This window comes from Eptatretus burgeri, chromosome 5 (genome assembly GCF_056783735.1).
Source record: "Eptatretus burgeri isolate ZD-2024b chromosome 5, Ebu_testis_v1, whole genome shotgun sequence".
Taxonomy (NCBI): domain Eukaryota; kingdom Metazoa; phylum Chordata; class Myxini; order Myxiniformes; family Myxinidae; genus Eptatretus; species Eptatretus burgeri.
In genome coordinates this window covers 57,684,662-57,702,575 of record NC_140965.1, presented here as the reverse complement: position 1 = coordinate 57,702,575, position 17,914 = coordinate 57,684,662, and the positions used below count along the sequence as shown (strand labels likewise).

The following is a 17,914-nucleotide window of genomic DNA, read 5'->3' as shown; positions in this document are numbered from 1 at the left end:
CTTTTCATCCTTCTGTCCAGTTCATGACCCGATACATACATACATTCATATATGTATGTATATATATATATATATATATATATATATATATATATATATATATATATATATATATATGTATATATGTATATATATATATATATATATATATATATATATATATATATATATATATATATATATATATATATATATATATATATAGTTGTGGTTACCAAATTCGCAAACCACCATTCAGGTCCCTTAGGTGAGGTATCTCGGTAAGTACATGTGTAGTTAGGCCCAAACCCGTTGTCTAGTGGGAATACATGTCATTTATGCGTGCTGCGACTCTTCAGGATAGCCGTTTTTCTTTTACTATCTTTAATTTGGACCAACCGCCATTGTTACCACCACCAGTCACAACATCAACCACCAACCACAACGCCGCTTCACCACAACCGCCACGACCTTCACGTCACACCTCGCAACCGTCGCATCGCCACCGTTCTTGCGCCGCTTGTGGGTACCGGTGTTGGACTCGTGCAGGGCGCGCGCCGAACAGCATGTACAAAATCACGGATTTTGTGCTTCAAAAACGGATCAAAAACGACACACGCCCACTTTTGTTCCGTCCAATCGGTGAGCGAGGGGCGAATTGGCCCCGCCCCCAGGGCGTTGGAGGGCGATCGATATATGCAAATTTATGGATCAAAAAGCCTTCACGCCCACTTTTTCTCGGGCCAATGGGGAGCGAGGTGAAAGGTCGAAGGGAGGGGGTCAAAGATGAGAAGGCGAAGCCACGGGGCTTATAAAAGCGACCGTGTTCGTCAGTCAAGGGAGGAGAGAAAGAGAAGAGTACAGAGAGTTAAGACTTCGCGGGCGGTGGAGTTGGCAAGAAGGAGCTGGTCGTCGTGTGCGTTGGAGTCGGAGCGGAGGGGACGGAGCTGTGGAGAGGCGGCGAGGGCAGACGAGGGGGTGCTCGCGTCGTGCAGGGAGCTGCACCCCAGGGAGGCCGACAGCGCGACCTGGCCGAGGTGGAGACGCTCGTCGCGGGACAATAAAAATCCTCTATACCCCGAGCATCAGCAACCCCCCCTCCTGTTTCCCCCCGCGCTGAGATAGTGCGACCAAGGGGGCCCCTTTCCCACCCCCTACCAGACACTGTCCGCGAGGCCCACGGAGTTGAGGCACCATCGCCGCTCCGCGTCTCATCACCAGACGGGTAGGCCCGACCCGGTCTCGGCCTCAGGCCCGCCTCATCCTTGAGGGTGTTCTTTTTCTTGGTTTTGGGTATGTGTTGTCGGCGCCGTCTGTGAAGTCGAATTGTATAAGTGTTGCCGTGTGCTCGGTAGTCGGTATTAGCTCTGCATTGTGTCTTCGCTTTTACATTTGCTTTTTGTGTAAAATTGCATTGTGTTTCTCTTCTTTTCTATGTGCTTTTGGTGGAATTGTATATGTGTGCTTCCCGTGTGCCGCGAATAAATGTGCTTTATGTTGAACTGCTTTCCCGCTTCGCTTCGTCATTTCTCTCATTGAATCCTCATCTTGCTTCACGTAAAGGGTTGGTAGTGGGCTGAATACGCCCGATAATTAATCGAACCGTCGAGGCCGACGATAACACCGTTCGGTTATCCCGATAGTACGGAACGGGTCGCTTAAGTGGCCCGTGTCCGAAGTCGACCTGCGGCGAGGTGCGATCGCCCGGTCTACCCTCCGTGTGGGTACTTAGGTAGGTCGAATTTGGCGAGCAACCCTATCCCACGCGGGGGCCGATTGGCTCGATCGCGGTGAGACCGAAAGGTCCACCCGTGACTGGTTCCCGGCGTTAGTCCGAGAGGGTCACGACTGGATTGTCCGTCCGGTGGGCGACGTGCCGCGATTCGAGTTACGTGGCCGTCAGCACGCCGGCGGGCGCGAATCCGTAACAATATATATATATATATATATATATATATATATATATATATATATATATATATATATATATATATATATATATATATATATATATATACACATATTACATACATATATATTATCAGGGATACACTGTGATGCCGGACCCTGCCAGCTCCAACTTCCCTGATTTGCAGAGACTTTGGGGCTGCCCACTCTCTGGCTTTGGGGCTGCCCACTGTTTGTGGCAAGGATATTGAGGTCACGGAGATATTCACTTACCTTGGCAGTGATATTCATGTCTGTGCTGGCTGGGAGCCAGAGGTCAACAGACGTCTGGGTCAGGCCTGGGGTGTCATTGATTCACTGGATCATGGGGTGTGGTGCTGCTGGTACCTGTGCGGGAGGACAAAAGTCTGAGTATTCAGGCCCTTGGTGCTTCCTTGGTGCTTCCAGTCTTGCTCTATGGATGTGAGACTTGGACTCTGACCAGGGATCTGAGACTGAGACTTAACTCTTTTGGTACCAGGTCTCTTCGGATAACCCTTGGCTGTCGCTGGTCAGACTTTGTGTCCTATGAGCGGTTGCTGAGAGAGACTCAAATGAGATTTGTTACTTGCATAGTCCATTAGTGTCAACTGCGGCTGTACGGACATGTGACTCATTTTCCTGATGCTGATCCTGCTCACCAGATTCTCTCAGCGAGGGAGCCTCATGAGTGGAGGAGGCCAATCGGCCGACCACATGCCCTGTGGTTGTAGCTGGTTGATCAGTATCTCAAGGAGATGGGGATGGGTCAGGCATTTGCCTGGGGGATGGCCAGATGAAGGCCAGTGGAGTATCGGAGGAAAGTGGAAGCAGCGACGCGTTGCTCCGGTGCATGCTCGCATACCTGACCTGACTCTGGGGACGTTTTCAGTGCAAAAATTGAAGATATCTCCACAACTTGCTTGTAATGCCCTCTGCCGCCACTGGGTGGCACAACACGATAACATTTGCGTGGATAATTTTTGGCGACCTTCACTCCCGAACCCCCATTCCTTTGATGAAACCAATTAGCCCATGATCACCACAAGGTCAAACTTGGTCCACGTGCCAAGTATGGTGGCAATTAGCCCAGTAGTTTTTGCATGATTGGTGACACACACACACACACACACACACACACACACACACACACACACACACACACACACACACACACACACACACACACACACACACACACACACACACACACACACACACACACACACACACACACACACTTTGTATCTATATGATTTTTTTTTTCCATTGTCTTTTCTTTTATTTTTATGCAATTCCATATCCCTGGGATTGCCCCAAAATTTGCTTTACTTCATAATTGCAATATGGGCCAGATCAAAATCACAATAAAAAAAAACAAAATGGTATTATTGATAAAATCGTTGTTAAAACAAAAAATATATATCGCTACTCTGACCGATCGAGTGTCCTCTCGGCGGGAGAGGGGTGGAGGTTAGTTTACGCCCTTCTGCGTCACGTTTGAAGATGAATTATTAGTCAGGAATCAAACTAATCACATTTCATTACGGTATTTATAGTATTTGCAGAATGGAAATTCATATAAAAAGGGTCCACAGTCGCCAAAGGACTACACAATTTAAGTTGTCGTCGTACGATCCTGTATGTCCTCAAACAATGAAATGAGGCCATTTGGCCCATCACTTCCGTTGTGTCGTAACCCGAGTTAATTTTTGCTACATCTTTGAACATCAATATTCTTGATAAGTAAGTACTTCTTGATAAGTCCCCAAACTTAACTTGTCTACTGATAAGTACAAGTCTAAAAGGAACTTTAGTTCCATCAAAAACTTCATTAACAATATGAAAGTTACTGGAAAAAAAAATCTCAAATGGTCTTGGTCAATTTAGGAATTAACAAATGTGGCACAAAGCACTTAAAAATACAATTGAACAGTGACATAGCAAAGCAACAATTATCGAATCTAATAAGTGTGTGTGTGTATGTGTATGTGTATGTGTATGTGTATGTGTATGTGTGCGTGTGCGTGTGCGTGTGCGTGTGCGTGTGCGTGTGCGTGTGCGTGTGCGTGTGCGTGCGTGCGTGCGTGCGTGCGTGCGTGCGTGCGTGCGCACTTCCATAACTCCAAAACCATGAAAACTATCAGCCTGAAACTTTGCATGCATACCAAGGAATTGCAAGACTGAAAATTGGGTGTTTGGGTGAAGTAAAACACCCCTTTTCAAGGTAATTAACGGCCTTATTTAATTCCATCTTTTATCAGGCGCATCCTTCGTCACTGCTCCATGTGGGGTCTTAAGGCGTATCCTTGAACAGACCACACCGATTTCTTCAAGATAGTTGTTTTTTTTTCACTTTACTCACTCATATTATGGAATGCCTGTTCATTAGGCTACAAATTGCTGGGTACACTGTAATGCCATTAAATACCCAGATGCCAGTGTTCGTGGCTTCATTTCATTTTTGCACATGCGATAACCACGAGAATCTCAACTAAGCAGAATTACAAAATTTAAGCTCCAGAATCGAACATAGTAGCGGTTCCGACTCCTTAAAAAAAAAAAGTGTTCATTTGTCCAATTCAGACATATTTGACATTTCGGGTGTCTCCGGGTGTATGTTTAATATGACTGTTCGGTGATTGCTAATCATGTGCCAAGTGAGCCGTTTCTTATCAACCGTTTAGTTGGAGTGCTTAAGCCAGTTAGCGAGCACTCTACAATATTCACACTATCACTCAATACTGTATGTCGATCAACTTGAACAAAGTTCAGAGGTCACTCGCATGCGTTGTTAGCCACGTATTGTTCTGCGGTGAAACAGACGGTGGCTGGCTCACTGAAAATATGAAATTTTATTTTCCCTGATGTTTCCCCTTTTTGTACGATCTTCCATGATATGAGCCGTCACTTCAGCATAGACAAATACAAATAAAAATTAAACATTTCGTTTTTAAAAGTTTCTTTAACTGTTTTGCTTGGTGAAGCTTCTTGGCACACGGTTTTCAAGTTTCAATGGCGAAAGCGCGGTTCGATACTGGAGGAAGGAAGGCAAAATAAATGATTTGATCACAATATGTAAAAATTGTTTTAAGTTATGAAATAATGAATCACCACATCAAGGCAAGATCGCTGAAATGTACGCATGCTTGTTCTATGTAGCCTGGATTTGAATCCCAACCAAGCAATAAACTGTCATCCAAGTGTTTCACAGGCAGGGCGATTCAACATAGTGTGTGCCGTCTACCAGATGGATGATAAATTGGGTGTCATATCTGCCGGATTCCGTCAACCCTCACCCCTCTCCCTCCATCACCCCTCTCCCTCCCTCACCCCATCTTTCCCACCCCTCTCCCTCTTTCTGACCCCTCTCCCTCTCACCCCTCCCCCCTTGCTACACCCACACTACCCCTGCTCTCCCACCCTTCCCACTCCATTGAGGGGATTAGCATTTACAAATCAGATTTGGAATTAGCTGACCGGTGTGGTGCAAAGGTCGCTGCATGTACAAGCATGCATGCATCCAGGCAGACCTTTTCCAGGAAGAAAGGGTGGGTTTTAAATGCTCTCACCCCAGTGTGTGTGCATATGCGTGTGCGTGTGTGCGTGTGCATGTGTGTCAATCTACATATGTGGGTTTCAGAATGTGGAATGGAGTCCTCACATGATGGGCTCAAAGTATCCACCTTCATTTCAGTAAGGGGTCACGATTCATGGACCAAGCTGTGAAGTTTTCTGGTGTCAAAGTTTTGTGCAGAGGGCTCTCTTCAGGGTCGTCACTGAGCCCCGGACAGCTTGCAACTGTAGTTTCTTTGAAATAATATTCCCAGGGATGGTTTTTAACACCTGAGGTTCTTCGTCGTCATAGTCATTCCCACAACTCCAATTATCACCAGGACATCTTTGGCATTCTTCAGCTTCCAGGATTTTTTCACTTAATTCTTGAGGTCAAGTAGCATTTGGTCGTTTTCTTGATTTTTGCATTGTTTAATCCAACATCGTTGGCATTAACACCTCAATTAGCATTGGCTTCTTCTCTTTTTTTGTAGCAAAGTATATGTGGTCGCAATGCTTTCTTTTCGATGTTCACGTTCGATGGGATCATTAGATCGTACGTGAGCGGTACTTCCATGTTTTCAGTGATTGCTTTTGGTGCATGTTCCCACAAACTATCTGCAACTGGGACATAAAAGTTTTGCAGATGTGCAAGCGGATTACTTTTCAAACTCTGTTGTGTCGTTGTGTGTATAGCTTTTCTTTTTTTTTTCTTTTCTTTTTTTTGGTGTTCGGTCATTAAGCATAACATATCATTCTCTTTGCTAACCCCACCTCCACCCTTCACCCTTCACCTTTCTATCTTTTTTACCCCTACCACCTCCCCCCCACCTCTCTCTCACTCCACCCTCCTGCAGTGTTTTCAGAGCAATGTTTGGTGAGGCCTCACTCTCCCTCACACCCCTTCCTCCCTCCGTGCTCTCCTCTCCTCTCCTCTCCTCTCCTCTCCTCTCCTCTCTCCTTCTACCGTCTCCCCTCCCTCCCCTCTGTCCTCTCCTCTCCTCTATCTCTTCTCCCCCACCCCCTTCCTTCTCCTCTCCCTTCCCTCTCATTTCTCCTCCTCCTCCTCTCCCCTCTCTCCCTTCCCACAGTCACCAAGACTGAACCGAGCGAGCAGTCACCGAATCATTGCTGAGGAGTTGCTGGGTCATCGCCAGGTCATTGGCGCTCAACTTCCGCTGCGTTCCACAGCCAATCTTCATTACAATTGACACTTACAGACTCTCATACGCCACGTTAAGCTATCCTCTCACAAGTTCTGTCCCACCCATTTACTGTCTCGTCTGCTGTAGACACAAATCACTAAAAGAGCAATTGCAGACATGCATTATTTCACTCTTCCTCTTCTGCACTTCATCTGCATCACACTTGCAACTCCCACTCACACCCATAGACACCCGCAGTTTTCTTCCATCCTCCCCCCTCCGAAACGACTGGGAAGCACAAGTCAAATCAGCCACACCAGGTATTGAAAGAGGTCGAAAACGCCTCCAATTTTAGGATCATTGGTATCTCCAGTAATAATGAGGCTGAGTCTGTGGGTCTCTCACTCTCTCACGTCAGTGGTCTTTCTGTCTTCCACCGTCTACTCTTCGGCCTGGCCCCTCTGCTCTGTCTGAGATATGTCCCCCCCCCGCCCCCATATTTCCACAGGACACTCAAGGTCTGCCAGCATCCCCCTTCTGGTAAAACTACCGAAAATTAAGAATCACTGCTCACCTTCACTCTTTCATTCCTCTTTTTCCCACCTTTGGAACTCCCACACTGTCTTCAATCCCACTCTTCCCTCCAGGTCTTTGAAACAGCTGCTCACCACTATCTCTTACCTTCCCCCATCCAGAACAACGATCTTTTCTACCCCCGTTAATCCACCTCCTTCAAATTCCCCGCTTTCTTTCCTGAAAGTCCCTGTTGTGCAAGGACCTGAAAGTCCCTGCAGTGTCCATCTTGTTTACCACTGTGTACCCCACCCCCATCCCTCTCCTTTCCACAGATCTCATGTCTGTTCCACACTGTTTTTCCTTCCCTCTCCCACCCCTCTTGTCTGCTGTTACCCTTGTTGTACGTTCTGTGTGTTAGCTATCATCCGAGCCTTGACAGTGTATACAAAAAAAACTTTAAAAAAAAAACTGCCTTTCCTCTTTCTTGCTCTCTAATTTCCTCGGGTGTGTCTGATGGTGCCTGTAATGTTTGCACAAGTTGACTCATACAAGTTTTATATCGGTTTAGCTCTACCCTGTGTCTTCTTTTCGTATATAAAACTGCAATTATGTTGCCGCACCCCACCCACGAGTCCTTGCTTTCCCTGCTGTACATATTACCTCCAATAAAACCCTTTTGATTCTTGTCATACATACTTTTCCTCACCCTTATAAATAAATTGCTTATGTTATAAATATACCCAGCTCGTTCTGTCTTTTCCTCCATCTAGTCCACCATGGTCCGCACGTTATTTTAGTCAGGAAATTCTACCCCCTACCCCACTAATTTGCTCGTTAGCCAGTGTGCACTCAGTGTATCGCTCGGCTACGAGGTAGTTTAACCCTGCCATGATTGGCAGTGCCAATTGGCATTCGTGGTTTCCTAGCAACCCACTGATGCGCAGAGTTATCTTTGCCCGGCGACCTCAGGACCAGGCGTTCGGGAGGGACCAGAGTGCTTCCCCTCATGGTGAGCCTCGAACGCAGAGTCTGTAACAGTATTTATGATGATCAAAAGATGATGCTGGGGATTAGAGAATCCATCATTGGGAACATTTAACATCCATTTATTAAAGCTAAGTTTTACATTCCGGATTATTCAACCAAATTGACCAGGAATAATGGGGTTGATGAAGGGACGTTGATCCTCGATTAGTGCATTTATTGTAAAATTAGCAAATACACCCGTCGCTTTGCTGACGCGCATATTAAGGGAGGTGGGGGAATAAAGAGAGAGGGATGGAGAGCAAGAGAGGAGGGGGTAAAGAGGGTTGGGGAGTTTGGAGGGGGTGAGGAAGGGAAGAGAAGGGAAGGAAAGGGAAGGGAAGAGCGATAAAACATGCCCAAACAGCAACATTTTCATTTTAACCGCCGGGTTCCATATAAAACCGGGCAATATAATTTAAAACCTATGTTATCTACCTGGCAAAAGCCTGCATGCATGCATGTTCACACATGCAGCGACCTTTGTACCACTCTGGTCGGCTCACTCCGAATCCGATTCATACATGCTACACTCTGGGGAAGCTGCTTTAAATTCAAAATTAAACCATCAGTCCTAAATAGTCCCCTTAACATAAGTGGGGGGAGGAGGAGTGAGAGAGGAAGGGGGAGAGGATAAGGGGGGAGGAGAGGGGAGGGATCAGAGAGATAGGGAGAGGGGTGGGAGAGAGAGCAAGCGAGAGGGGTGAGAGGGAAAGGGAGGATGACAACGCAGAGCTAAACGTAAGCGAGTAGGACTTGAACATCATTCAAGTCGATTGATGTATTCAGTGACAGTGTCAATATTTTTGCTGTGGATGGCCATGGCTTGGAAACGAACAACTGAGCAGCTTATAAAGTGCTCACCAAGTGGCTTAAGCACTCCAACAAAGCGGTTCATAAGAAATGGCTGGCAGTGCAAGTGATTGCCGATTGGTCATATAAACACCATGCACCCGGAGAGTCAAGCAATGTCCAAAATTGACAAATGAACACTTTTGTATCAGTCAGAACTGCTGATAAGTTTAATTACGGAGTTTAAATTTTGAAATTTGGCACAGAGCAAGAGATGCTAGAGATTATGGCATGTGTGGAAATGAAATACAGCCACAAACACTGGCATTGCCAGGCATTTATAAGCATTGCAATGTATCCAGCGATTCGTAGGTATGATGATCAGGCATTTGATGACACGAGTGAGGAAAGTGGAAAAAAAAAACATCGTTGAGAAACCATTGCGGCCTATTCCAAATCATGGCATTGTTTGAGCAGGCCAAAAAAAAGGGAAATTAACAGCCCAGCGAGGGCCTGTGAGGTGACCAAAAATGAGCTTTGATAAAAGATAGAGAAGACCATTAATTTTCTTCAAAAGGGGTGTTCAAATTAACTCAAACACCAATTTTCACTCATGCAACACCTTGAATTTCCTTTAGTACGAATGCAAAGTTTTGGGTCACTAGGTTTCATTGTTTTTGAGTTATGGAGGAGACTGATGGGCAGACACACACACTGACATTTATTGCTATAGATGAAACTTCAAATAGTCACAGAACGAGGTCTGCATGTTCCAGTGCTATTTTGTGTTTTAGAATTAAAAGGCACAGTTGCCAACTTAGTCATTTATAATCTCTACCTAAAATAATTTCCTCATTGTCATCTCAAATCACCAAATAACCCCTATCACAAACAATGGCCTGTAAAAAAAAAAATATATATATATATATATATATATATATATATTACACCACAATCTTAGGTGACACCCACCCTATAAATATTCCAGGGGTTTTGTTTGAACAGCAAATGCATTAAAGCCTTTTATGTGGTGTGTGTTATGCGAGACCGTTTTTTCCAGGGTCTGGTTGCTGGACTATGAAGGATGGCACACTAATCGGTGCAACGCCCTGCCTAAAAAAATCACTAGGCTGATAGTCGATAGTCGGTCCAGGAATAATAACCCAGAAGAGAAAGTTCAAAGTGAAGCACACAACCACCGAGCTATCCTTTTTCAGACCCCAGCCCAAGCCAGTGGAATTAGGGAAAAAGAAAAAAAAAATTGACAAAGGACAATGGAAGAGTTAGATATGACAAACAGACTGAAAACAACAAGAAAAATAAATCACTGATTAGTCTCGGAAATAACTTGAGATTAGCAGTCACCTCTTTTAAAGATGGAAGAGAGGGGAAAAGTTGAGCAAATATTGAGGAAATTCAACAGATAGAGCAAAGAAAAAAAAAAAGGAGTTGAAGCAAAATATTCACACAACCAAGTGTATCCAGGGAGGGGATTTTTACCTCTTGTAACCTCACATCATAACCACACTGTGTGTTGACGACATCCTCCTGTGACCCCGAAAACAAACAAAAAAAGTTCAATAATCTGTGCACCATTCACAATTTTACAAGCACAGGTAAAATTGGCATTTCAAAAAAAGCTCCATTGCTTTTTTGAACTGCCCTTTCATTAGCAAAGTGTTGACACATGTTTATGATGACATCAGTTCTGCACATGAAGCACAACAATCCATAACTTGAAACTTAAACTTGTCAGGATCAAAAAAAAAAAAAAGAAAGAAAAAAAATCAATTGCACATGCATTACTGCAAGAAAGATAATATTAAATAATGCAGAAATTTTAACTTGAACAAAAGTGAAGCCATTTCAAGCGGTGTTCTTCTTACCGCAGGGTCATTGACACAGCAAGAAAATGGCACACCACATTTTTCCCGACTTCGGTTTTTGTTACTGCAGTTGAAGTAAATGTTCTGGTCCCAATCGCTTGGGCCATGTGCACCACAGCACTGCCACTGCAAATAAATAAAATAAAGACACCAATTCTACCATCAATCAGACCTGGCATGCTGACAACTGAATAGCCAGCACACATTATTGTTAAGATGTTATATTTTGTTAAAAACTATTCAGAGACAAGAAGTCGTTTTTATTCCGTGGTGACAAGCACATTCAAATTTATTTGAATTGGCACTTCCTGCCAAGGTACAATAAAGGAAAATGTAATCAATATCAAAATAAGCAAAAAGGAAGGTAAGATTTCCCAAACAATTATTTTTTGAATGTATGGTTAGAAAATACAATAAGTTTATTTGGAATATTAAAGCATGTTTATATTCACAAGCATCAAGCATAACGATTCCAAGACTGGCATCTATCCAAAAATCTACACCCTCTGCCATGCTTTGTGCAATGATAAAGACTGCCGACAAAAGTCTAAATGTTTTGGCAAGCCTATCTACTTTGAACATTCAGCAATGCCTTCAGATTACAGACTCATTTGAATACAAGAGAAACCATGTTTGTTTTCCCAATATTCTTGCCAGTCCACCAAGAATAGAAGGCTATATTTGTTCAAATTTTCAAAGCATCAGGCCGACTGTGCATGCAATGTTAGGACAGCAAACATCAAGCATGACAAAAGTCCTTTCAATGTCTTTAAAAGGCTACTTTGAGGCAGTAATATGTTGGATGCAGTGGATACAACAGTCACGGTTCAAAAGGTATCCAAACTACACGACAATGTTTGTGTTCAACATATATAGATGGGATGGAACAAAACCATTTTAAATGGCAAAACAAGATGATGAAAATTAAATTTAGTTCAGCGGTATAATTAAACAAAAGTTGTCATTTCCCAATAAGCAATGGGTCAAAAAAAATGAATGCATCCCCCCCCCCTCCCTAGCACAAGACTTACGTAATCTTGAGCAAAGTCGATCAGGTTCTGCAGGTCAATATCGTCACGGTATGCCTTTACATTGTTGTTGATGAAAAGGTTCAATTGATCCCGAATCCAGTTCTTGAAGACGAATGCAAGGACGCCTGCCGTAAGCTCCAAGAAAAAGATGAGTCCCAAAAAAGTAGAAAACTAAGCAAAAGAGAAAAGGAAAATGAAAAGGAGAGTTCAGTGACAAAAACAATTTGTGAATTAAACAATCATAACAATTGGGATAGATGATTCAGCACAACTCATGCTTAAGAGTTGTATATGCAACATTACTTGTTCATTCTTCACCAAAAAGCTCAAGGGATGAAGAGCTTGAAACCTGCCTGGACTTGATTCACTATGACAGTCATGCATCACAATCACCGATTACTAAAAGGAGAAGCGTCTGTCACGCTTTATTCAAAAAGGTTTCCGCTGTGGTAGAATAATAAAAATGGTACCGTTGGAAAGCTAATCAATTTACTTGGAACAAAAATGTGTTCATCATACAAATGCCCATTTTAAAAGCAAGTCTTTCCCCAATTGAAGAAGAAGCAGAACTTGGAGCATCAGTGGAATAGTTCCAATGGTACAACAGCAGGAACTCTTCAGAATAAAAAGTGATGGACACAGAAGGATCACACAAAATTATGTCTACTGTAGTAATATTTCTCGAAGCAGGAGAAAAATATATAATAACACATAGAAGGAGCACAGGCGGTGGCGATGAATACGATGACGAGTTATAAAAGTAGTTTTCAAAATAATCCTTTCATCTCCTCCCCCTGTTAAGACTGGAGTACCCCAAGGCAGTGTTCTGACCTAGTTATATTCATCAATCAACGATTTCTCTGACTGTCTCGAAAATCCCCTGTCTATTTGCTGATGACTCCACCATCTGCCGGTATACATGCCTCATCTTTCAGATGAGGTTGCATACTCTTCCTGCTTTTCAGACCTTGACAAAACTCACAAGCTGGTCAAACACAAAAATATGTCAAATATGTGTCTCAGTCTCAATCTCTCTACCACAAAAGACCGTATGGCAAACCCTCCCATTTATTTCTTCATAATCCTCTTGAGGAAGTTCAGTTACTCAAACTCTGGGGTATCACTATCAGCGATGATCTTTCTTGGGCAAACCACATTTCACAGTTGGCCTCCAAAGCGAGTCATTGACTGGGAATCCTGCATCGTACTTCGTTGGCACACCCGAACTCCTATCCACACCCAAGGCCTTCATTCACAGCTTGATAGAGTACTGCTCTCCATTCTGGTCTGGCAACCATGCCTCACACCTTGAAAATGTAGGCCTTCAAGATTATTGAAATCTCCCACGATGAATCTGAGTCGACGGCCGATCACTTTTCCATCACAGGCAGGTCAGTGGTCTGTCTTCCACCACCTCCTTTCTGGTATTGCATTCTCCATTTCTACGCTTCGTCACTCTTCCCCCTCACCCCATAGCTTTCTGGAGGGGGCACAAGAGTCCACCATCAACTCCCTGCTGGTCAAAAATCTGAAAATCTAGAATCACTGCTCACCTCCAATCATTTGTTCCTCTTTTTCACCACTTATGGAACCAACATCCACATTCTCTTAAATCTCATTCTTCCCAAAAGTCTTCAAGACAGCTGTTAACACCATCTCAGATGATCAACTACCCTTCCCCAAATCCAAAACCATGATCTTTTCTACCCCATACTCCAAATTCCATTTTTTTTTCTTCCTGAGAGTCTTATCTACGACCCCCTCATTCATCTGCTCCGACCCCTCATTCCCCCTCACACCCATTGCTTGTCTGATCTCCCTCTATTTTGTCCTTCAACTCTGCTGTTGGTGTCCTTTTGTTCTGTTGCGTCCTGATCGGTTCAGCGTTCTAGCTCTTGCACGACCCTTGACTGTATGTACAGAGATAAAACGGGTAGGCATGGCCAGTTTCAAATAAAGTAAGCATTTGAGTAGAATAGACATTACATGCGTGGGATCACCCAAGGGAAAACACATTTGACAAACAGAATGCAAACTGAGCATTATTCTGGTACCAAAAGACAACCAGAAAATTTTCCAACATCAGCAGTCTTTCCCCAAGATTCTACTTATCTGTAATAAATAGTAATAGTAAGAGGCATCCACAACCATCACTGACCATGTTGTGGTACGTCGGCCTTCACTTTTTCACCTTTAAATTTGTTTTTTTTTCTGCAACCGCTTGAGCGATTCACACTGAACTTTCAACATCGGAAGAGTGCCTACCCATGGAGATTGTTAAAATAAAAAATAAAATAAAAAGTTACATGACTTCGATGGAAAATACAAGCAATCATTACAGAGAGTGTTTTCTGTGGGCATGGGTTGCAAGATGTTTAATGTATTAGGAATAACGGCATCGACCTCGCATCGCTTGGTCTCTGTCAAATAAGATTCCAAATCCTGATAAATCCTTTAAGTTACAAAAACAAGTTGAGTGTCATTAGAGGCCGGTTATTCATCTTTTTTTCCTTGTTTGCCAAGAACGCGGCAGCCGATAAAGTCAGTGTACGACAAATCGCACCAAGATACGTGCATGTATTTATTAACATTTTATGATGAATGACCTGTATCAAAAGTGTTGATAACATGCATTGGTAGCAGATGGATAAACGTCATAATAATATTAAGCAATTCTCCAAATATATGTCTGAACCTTAGATTACATCCTCATAATCCACCAAATTTTGCAAACAAGCTGCTAGGGGTACCTAGCATCAGATCATGGGCATAACAACCTCCGCCCCCGCCCGGCAAACACCCCCATGCCTCGACTTGAAATCAGAGTCGACATATCTATGGCTAAAGACGTTGAATTGCATAAATAAATAAATTTGTAAAGCAAAATATTTCCTGAAACAAATTGTATAATTGTTAATTTAAAACACACTGCAGATATCATTGCCTGGAACGTTTGCCAACAAGCACACACGCACGCACTCTTCATCCCTTTAAATCCTAATCATATGTATCCATCCTAAATACATCATCTCAAAATGTCTCCTGTAAAGTCATGCAAGTCATGTACGGCAGCTGTTAAGTTTGCTGAGGAAAACTGTGAAAATATCAGTGAGATATGTGTCCAGGACTGGCAATATGTAATGTAGCTTGTTATAAATAAGGCACCTTTATATGACAACAAATGTGTTGAAAAACGGAATTCCCAATTTATCCAAAAGGTCCTCCCACAAAGCATTTCAAAAAATATGCACAAAACAGCTCATCGACATTCATGGCCCTGAAAGTACCGTAGCTAGAGATGCGTTGTGAGTATCATGGAAGAATGAACACGTCTACTGTTCTGATTGACTGACAGTTTTGCTAACTACCATAGTTGATCTCGGTTTTTCTTGTTCTCCAAATCAACTTATCTATGAATGAAGGAAATAAAATGCAAAAATTAGCCAATTCGACCAAAAAAACGATGGTATTTGAGTGCGAAAGGAAAACACTACGCTTTAATAGGCGGTCAGTCGAACAACTTCACTTGGATCTTGGAAGAATTTGTCAGACCCACAACAAATTCTATATTTTCACTGGTTGGTTTATGGAAATATGTGCAGGATATGCCCCATTTAATAGCTGTTTCCAAAAAGCTTAGGAAATGTTTGGCTTTAAAAAAAAAAAAGAATATATATATATATATATATATATATATATATATATATATATATATATATATATATATATATTTTTTTTTTTTTTTTTTTTTAAATAAAAAAATAAAAATCACAAAATCAGAAAAGTGTAAATAGTCAAGTGAAACATTAGAAACGAGACAAGTGAATATTGATAACTAAGTGTCTTAATAAGGACTTGTGAAAAAAAAATGGAAATAGAGCTCATCAGTTGACAGCAATAAAAAAAAATAGCTCCACACACCTATTGCCTGGTGTTGGCTTAATGGTTAGGGTGGCGGGCTTTGGATCCTAGGGTCCTGAGTTCAAATCCCACTCAGCTGTTGAATTAATACCAAGTGGGGTTAACTCGACCTGTCATTCTTCTGAGGTCAGCAAAATAAGTGCCAGCTTGCTGGTATCCTGTGTCGGAGTGGCAACCCGTCCAGGATTGTGCTCAATAACCATTTGACTGCTTAAGCAGCACCAACGCTCTGCACAGAGTATGGTCCCAATCTTGTCCTCCTCCCACACCTTGAGCAAATTAAAAATTCTGGAGGCTATATTTTGAGGACACTGCCTGCGATGATGTGATCCACCAAGACGATTATGTATGCAGCAGCCTGCAGCCACTACACAAACACAACACAACAGGTGGACGACTCCAAATGATATCTATTCACTGCGGCATTATGGATGATGATGATAATGATGATAAAATAAACTGACGTTTCAAATTGGACTCACGCAAATATTTGTGGTTTTCCACAACCAATAAATTAGTTGAGCAATGGTGAAGGATATTGATGACACAAACCAAGCTTCAAATGAGAAGCTTGCAAGAAAAATTAACAAACATCAAGCATTTTCAATGAGTCCAAAGTTTGCAGAAAACATTCCAATCTTAATGTAGTCAGTTTTCGAGCAAGTTCTTACAAACTTCAGAAGATAAGTGTTTTCACGCAAAGCTCCAACGCAGCCAGTGAATCCAAGGACAAACATAACAGCACCAACTACAAGGAAGAGCCAAACAGGGTCAAAACCCTTCAGTTGTGCGATGGATGGGAGATTTGTCAAGACGCCCTGAAAAACAAACAAACAAAAAAAAACCAACAACAAACAAATGGTGAGTCAACTACGGGAGAATGGAACTTATTCCAAACAATTAAACGGACATAATACATTTGTGTTAGATGCATGGCAATGAATTGGTATATAATCTGATAGATTATGTGGCACTGAAAGAACATTGAAAATATAAGTAGGATGGTCCACTAGATGAAATTCAATTTGACTAGGCTTAACCTCCACCGAACCATGACTGATGCGGTCATTCCAAGTCAAATGAATCACCTTTGAGATCTTTTTCAATCTCCTTTTTTATCTGCACTGACCCTCTCTGATTTCAAAGGAATTTGTTACACTTCAAGTCGTCCAATGAACAGATTTGGAGCCAAAATTTCACACACTGGGTTAAATGGTTTGAAATACAGGTCACCGAAGTTTGACCTGACTTGGCCTTGCGGTCGTTGTTCAAAATCTCATAAATCAGGGATGCAATGTTGATTTAAATGTCCCTTTACAGCTCATGAAGAAATAAACATTTTATTCGAGAATTTTTCATTTTTTTTTTTAAAACAACTCAAAAGCAAATGATAGTTATATGACATGGAACCTGATCTCCCAGAAAAAATATTATCCCTGATTTTTTTTTTCTTTCTAAAACTCGGTAACAACACCCCACATTTGTGTAGTAGCATTCCTTTAGCACTCATACTTCAGGAGTCATCGATATCTTTAGTCAGTCAAAATGTCTGACTGCATGAAATTAAATTTCCTGCATGGCAGGAGTCTGGCATTAAACCCACATAACATGGTAAGTCTAAGTAGCTGGAACAGAGAACAAAGTTGCAATACCTTGACACTCGTTCGATGAGAACAATGAATGCCACCTGTTGGTACAAAGCACTAAAAAAGAATGTGTTCACTGTATATTGAATCGTAACGTGTGCTGCTTGGATAATCTCTTGCAAACTATATACAATTGTTGTGTTGTTAGTAGTCATTGGTCTTTGTTGTATGTTTTTCACATCAATAGTAGTCATTAATATGCAAATGCTATTGGAAATTTAACCAACTAGACCCAACACCTCAATGGCTGCAGTTGCCAGGCCCAATAATTGGAGGGTGGAAAAGTTGAAAGCCCATAAAAAGGACGGATTTACGAACTGTTTATTATTTCATTCTATTACATATCGACTTGCAATGTTAGCATAATTTCTTGTACTCTTAGAACAAGAAAAGATGCGTACACAATGCAGATAGTGCAGAGTAGCTCTCAAATAACTTTCTGCTTCTGCTGTTTAAATAACTGAATAGACTTCTTCGTCAATGTCCAATTCTCT

At 42.3% G+C, this 17,914-nt stretch overlaps 1 protein-coding gene across 3 annotated transcripts in view; it reads right to left on the bottom strand.

Moving 5' to 3' along the window:
• The window catches only part of LOC147026497 (tetraspanin-5-like), a 49,883-nt gene that overhangs the window by 9,736 nt on the left and 22,233 nt on the right, over positions 1-17,914 (bottom strand). For 2 of the 3 annotated variants that reach the window (XM_085881967.1, XM_085881966.1), the window contains 4 exons: positions 16,446-16,592; positions 11,854-12,024; positions 10,823-10,948; positions 10,437-10,484 (listed from right to left, as the gene is read on the bottom strand). In XM_085881967.1, the coding sequence (XP_085738093.1) occupies positions 10,437-10,484; positions 10,823-10,948; positions 11,854-12,024; positions 16,446-16,592 (492 nt within the window). The remainder of the gene's footprint in view (positions 1-10,436; positions 10,485-10,822; positions 10,949-11,853; positions 12,025-16,445; positions 16,593-17,914) is intronic. The other variant, XM_085881968.1, reaches the window with a different exon arrangement.